The following is a 6,154-nucleotide window of genomic DNA, read 5'->3' as shown; positions in this document are numbered from 1 at the left end:
AGCGGGTTGGGGATGTAGTCCTGCCACCTTCGGTGATCCCTAACCCCGCACTTCCTGGTCAACCCAGGATGTCTGTTGAGCAGATTCCCCCTCCATTGTTTAGGAAGAAAAAAAAAACACACACAAACACACTCATATACATAAACATACATAAACACGCACACGATTTTTATTATATATTAGGTATCTATATTCTTAGAAGCGTTTGGTACGAGAGGTCCACACTTTATTCCTTCCCTTCGATTCCAAGCTATTGAGTGACTTTAGGTATTCCTGAAGTCACTCAATATCTAGGAGTCATCTCTGCGGTACATAGTGCGTAGTTGGCCTGGCCATATGAAAAGAAAAATGACGGAATTCAGAAACCGTCATTTTCCAGGATGCTTTCAAGTATTGGCTACGCAAGTATGAGATTAGATTAGATTAGATTAGATAAGCTGCTCTACAACTTTGTAGAACATAGGGTAACTGTCCTATTTTGGACCCCTAGAGGAAGTGCATCCCAATATATGCTTATATCTATTGAAATACAGGTTCGATATGGGCGGAAATGACACCTTTACAAAGATGAAAGTCTTATTTATGAAATAGAAATTCGAAATGTGCTTCAGTTATTGATAAATCACTGAAATTTGCCATTTTCTGAAATGAAAATATTCTTCGTTTTGGACAGTGCAACATATTTTGGACCCCCAAATGTACACATTTTGGACACCCTCCATTTAGTCTCTTCAAAGTCGAATTTCTAATTTACCCTGGTCAATTGAGCCGAAGCCAAGTCTTATCTTTCGATTGGCATGCATCAATGAGAAGATTCCCGCGTTTTAAATTCACAATTTCGACAAAAACTTATTGTGTATGTACTGAGATTTTTAGTGACGCTTTGTAACGCTCGCCTTCTTGAACAATCTAATTTCCTCAAAATTTCATCTAAATATCGCTTTTTTGCATGGGAAACCAGTGAAACAGATGCTGTACAATAGTAATTTCCTGAAGCCAATGGGGGAATTAGCAGCGGCATTGTTCTTAGTTCAGAAATCAGAAAATTGTCGCCAGGAGGGTCCAAAATGTGTAGGGGTCCAAATCAAGTTGGTTACCCTAATATGTCAGTATTCCGGGAAATAAAAACAATATTTTCTATTTTTTTATATGATGGGCCACCCTTTTTTTTGGTAGCACCATAATGATGGCCTTACTATTCCGAACAATAATTATTATGTAGAACAGCGGTTCTCAACCTTTTTCTTGGTAGGTACCCCTTAGTACTTTTGCATTAATTAAGGTACCCCCTATTTTTTTCGCGAAAATAAGCGTTATTTAATGTTATTCCGTGAAAGTTTTCAATTCAAATTAAGTTCATACATCAAGCTTTTTACAAGACTTTGAAGATTTGCAAAGGCTTCCGAGCCTCTTGAAAGGATGCTTTGGAACCGTTTGGAAGGTCTGAGCCGACAGAAGGAGGCTTCTGAGCCTCTTGAAAGAAGGCTTCCAAGACTCTTGGAAGGAGACTTCTGAACTTCTTCGAAGGAGACTACCGAGCCTTTTGAGAGGAGCTTCGAGCCTCTTATGAGCAAGCTCCCAAGCATCTTGAAAGGAGGTTTTCATGCCTCTTGAAAAGAGGATCCGAGTCTCTTGGAGGGGGCCTACTAGCCTCTTCGAAGCAGGCTTTCGAGCTTCTTGGAAGGAGGCTTTCGAGCCTCTTGGATGGAGGCTTCCGAGCCTCTTGGAAGGAGGATTTCGAGCCTCTTGGAAGCTTCCTCAAATTACTAAAACTTTTTTAATAAGTTTTCATAAGAATTGCGCCGCCATTACGAATTCTTGTGCAAGGTACCACCTGGAGCCAACGTAAGTACCCCCAGGGGTACATGTACCCCAGGTTGAGAACCGCTGATGTAGAACAACAGTTGTAAAATGCATCTTTCCGTGTAAATCTGTATCCTGGACCATAGTGCAATGACAGGGCGAAATAAATTTTCTCTTCCGATCTGCGCATTTGCATCCCCGACGACAATCTTTATATCGTGTATTGGGCACTCTCCGTAGGCATTATTAAGGCTCTCATAGAACTCATCCTTTACGTCATCAGGCTTATCATTCGTTGGGGCATAGATGCTGATCAGGCTATAGTTGAAGAATTTGTCCTCCATTCTCAACACGCAAATGCGGTCGCTTATCGGCTTCCACCGGATAACACGCTTTATCTGCTTCCCGATCACCATGAAGCCAACTCCTCGTTCTGTCACAGCCGCTATAGTAGATGTGGTACTTGAATGAAGTGTTCGCTATGGGATCCACCGCCTGGAATTCACGTTCTCCAGTTCTGGGCTACCGTATTTTCTGGATTGCTGCCACACTCACGCCAACTTTCTGTAGCTCACGAGCCAGGAGCCCAACACGTCCGTGTTCAAAAGTTCTCACGTTCCAACATCCGACTTTCCAATCGTCGTTGCCGGGTCTGTTGCCGTTGAAACAATCCGTTTGCTCTACTTTTGCCTTTCTTGGTAACTGTAGAATCTTCGGTAGGCTACTTTACCAGGGTTGCGCTACCTACATCGCGTTGAAGGGGCCGTCTTCTCGATGCTGACACGATGCAGCATGATGTGAAAGATTTGTTTAGAGTCCCTCACTGGCACTCGGACGATGATCAGCCGCCCCTAACATGGGGAACAGGCGCTGTTGTGAGCCGCTCCTAACATGGAGAGCAGACGTTCGATCAGATTTGTACCTCCGGATCCTCTCTCCCTTCCCTGTCAGCATACGACCATAGTTCCCACCTGGGTTGGTTACCCGATCATCCCTAAGGTTGCTCGTATACCGGCCAGCGCCACGAGGAGGTAGGGATAGGAGTTGGAACAGGTAGGGATAGGCTAAGTACCGCGAAATGGTCTATTTTATTCCTTCAGGTACGCGAAGTACCAATGGTACGTTTTACCCAGCATTTGCCGTTTAGTACAGACTATATGCTAACGTATTGAGTCACTTTATTGACGATAAATTGAAACCGCTAAGAGCAAAAATGTAAAAAATGCGTTTTCCCATACCAATCTTCATATAAATTTAAATCGCGATGCGGCAAGCGAGGACGCAACCCATCGAGCCCATATTTTGCACAGTTGATTGGGGTCCTAAAACGATTCAGAAAAACCTTGAACTCACTTGATTGGATGAAGTTAGTTTTTTTTTTCATACAACTGTCCCCCACTCTAATGCTTATTCTTAGTAGGATTTATTCTAATCTAGGTTTTATGGAACGATTTGCAGGAATTTGATAACATACATTTAATTCAATACAATTGTTTAACAAATGTTCAAACAGATTGTGGGTTATAAAAGAAGTTGATTTAACTAGTTGTCATCTTTGTCTTGATCATCTTCATCATCTTCAATCGGTGTTCCGAATCGAGTTGAGATAGATGCCAATCTCATTGCGGCTTTGAATCTGGCCGAAGCTTTTTGCTTCGCAAGTTTTTTCTTCCACTGTGAAGTAAAGATAATTTAATTTTAGTTTTTATTTTATACCACATAAAAAATTATAGAATCAATACTAACGTTTGCATCACGCGAAGGTAGCTGTTTGAGGAAATCTTGCATTTCGGGCTTCTCCTGGTCTGCTATTGCCAATACCGAAATACAACCATCAACTGTACCTAGTACCAGACTTTTTCCATCCGAAGTGCTTTTAATGGCGGTTAGTTCCGCTTGCATGCGGTAGTTGGCGATCATTTCAGTATCGCTGGTGCGAAATACTCGCAGGGTTTTTCTGCCGCTGTGGTAGTATAGAACATACTCGTCCGTATCGGTGAACATACAAATAACCGTGAATACACCTTCAGCAACTTTGGGTATGAAGGTCTTCACTGTAGAGCCTTTCTTCAGTTCCAAAAGTTCTAGGCCTCCTCGGGATGGTGCGTAGAGACCAAACTTACCATCTCTTGTGCTTGTGCCTCCCCATTTCGGAATGGATCGGACATGCTTCCTGGTCTTTATATCCATAATACTTCCCTTTTCATTAGTTATGACCGCGACCTGCGTAGGTTTATGTGGAAGAGGCAACAACGAAGCAACCTCTTTGATGTTGCATCCTTTCAGGGAAATCTTGTGCTCATGAGTTCCATTGATGGCGCTGTACACCCATACTGAGTCCTTATTGTTTTTATCCACCGAAGCACAAACTATATGCTGACCATCAGCCGTCACAACTGCGCACCGGAATGGTAATCCAGGCACCAATCGGACGGGATATTCGAAATTAAAGATCATTTGTCCATCCGGGATACTGCGCACTTTAACATGTGCCAAAAGTTTCTGTTCATCGCCTCCGGCTGTGGCCGATGCGTTAGTTGCATTGGGACAGGACACAGCTAAAAATTTATCTCCATTCTCCAAAAAGTTCAATTGCTGTATACCCGGTTGGGAGTCACGCGAAAGCACTTGTTCGGTTACTCGGTTCCATATAAGGATTTTCCCTGTTTCCGATGATACAATATATCGTCCGTCCGGTGTAATCTCTGCGTGCGTTACGATAGCTCCTAGCGGGCTGTCCGCCAGCTTGGATAGCAATCGACCCGTTCTTATTTCCCAAACTCCGACACAGCATCGCGTTACGGTTACTGCCAGCTCGCCGTTTTCTGAAAGACTGAAAAGAATAAAGATCAGAACGATGTTATGGGTCAAAGGTCATCAGAGGTACCACCAAGTTATGATTGAATTTCGATGAAATATCTCTGCGTTACAGAATAACGATATATTGCATCAAATGCTGTATTACATAACTCCTTTTTGTTTGGATTAAGATATGGGGGTCGTTCAAAAGTGACGTCCACAATTTGAGGGAGAGGGGGGTTCAAGAGTTTGTGACAGTGCAGTGCGTACACTCGGTATACAAAAAAGCGTGACAGAGGGGGAGGGGGGGGGGTCTAAAAATCTCAAAAACTAGTGAACGTCATATTTGAATCACCCCTCGAATTCCGTAAACATTTTGAACAAATAGTGTACGCCGAAAGGCATTCCTTAGCCGTGCGGTAAGATGTACGGCTACAAAGCACGACCATGCTGAAGGTGTCTGGGTTCGATTCCCGGTCTTTTCGGGTCGGAAATTTTTTCGACTTCCCTGGGCATAAAAGTATCATCGTATTAACCTCATGATATACGAATGCAAAAATTGTAACTTGGCTTAGAAACCTCGCAGTTAATAACTATGGAATTGCTTAATGAACACTAAGCTGCCAATAAGAAGAAAAAAATAGTGTTTGCCGAGATCGGAAGTTGATTGATTATAAAATGATCTTTAGATCAGCAGTTCTATAGTGACACGAGATCTAGAGATCGAAGCGAATAAATGACGACAGCTTCGGCTGTGGAGAATGCTCTATATCGTGAAGGTTTAAAATAAACAACGGTGAAGATCAATGATCGGACTGGACCAAAGTAATGACGCGAGCTAGTCAAATCAAGTAGAAGACAACTGTCGGACGTTCTGAATGATGCCGACGTTCAGCTGAGACCAAATTTTTAGTCTGAAAAGAGGAGAATGTGCTTCATGATTTAGTATTTAATACCAACCTAATGCCATCAATTTGCAGTTCATGCCTGTCGATAACGTGGACCTGCTCAAAAATATTGTTGATGTTCCAAATTTTGACCGACCTATCGATACTGGATGTAATCACACTGTTCCACGTGCCGATAGTCAGTGCCTCAAGTTGCATGATCCTTCCAAAATGCGCATCCAAAACTTTCATCAGTTGTTTCGTCTTCACGCACCATACGTACAGGCTCTTCCTAAAAAAAGGCGAATATAAAATTTTGAACGATCAAAACGAAAGCGCCCATATTACCTAACACCAGCTACCGCGTAATCCACCTTGGAGCTGATCATGACAGAGTTCGATTGAGTCATCTTTGTGGAAATATTGCGTACGCCATGGGGTAATGCAAGATATATGGCTTCCTCAGAGATGGGATCTTCCTGGTCAAAGTCCCAAACGACGAAGCCGTTAGCAGTGCTGGCCAACAGAAATCGGTCGTTTTGATCCATCTTGAGCTGAAGAGCCATTTCCTTGACATCATTCTCATAACGTGGCAAGTCGCGCACATGTTTCCATTCTGCCGTTTTTTCTTCCTCGTTCTCCTCGTATTGGAATTCGCTGACCTT

At 42.9% G+C, this 6,154-nt stretch overlaps 1 protein-coding gene across 1 annotated transcript in view; it reads right to left on the bottom strand.

Annotated features, from left to right (window-relative positions):
* Nucleotides 1-3,202: 3,202 nt before the first annotated feature.
* LOC134227390 (NACHT and WD repeat domain-containing protein 2) overlaps nt 3,203-6,154 on the bottom strand; it is a 51,126-nt gene continuing 48,174 nt past the window's right edge. Inside the window, exons 13-16 of the mRNA XM_062708809.1 lie at nt 5,838-6,151; nt 5,563-5,781; nt 3,550-4,636; nt 3,203-3,477 (exon numbers count right to left, since the gene is read on the bottom strand). Of these exons, the coding sequence (XP_062564793.1) occupies nt 3,346-3,477; nt 3,550-4,636; nt 5,563-5,781; nt 5,838-6,151 (1,752 nt within the window). The 3' untranslated portion in view covers nt 3,203-3,345. The remainder of the gene's footprint in view (nt 3,478-3,549; nt 4,637-5,562; nt 5,782-5,837; nt 6,152-6,154) is intronic.

This window comes from Armigeres subalbatus, chromosome 3, assembly GCF_024139115.2.
Source record: "Armigeres subalbatus isolate Guangzhou_Male chromosome 3, GZ_Asu_2, whole genome shotgun sequence".
NCBI classification, from domain to species: Eukaryota; Metazoa; Arthropoda; class Insecta; order Diptera; family Culicidae; genus Armigeres; species Armigeres subalbatus.
The sequence above is the reverse complement of the archived record's forward strand: the minus strand, read 5'-3'. Positions and strand labels throughout refer to the sequence as shown.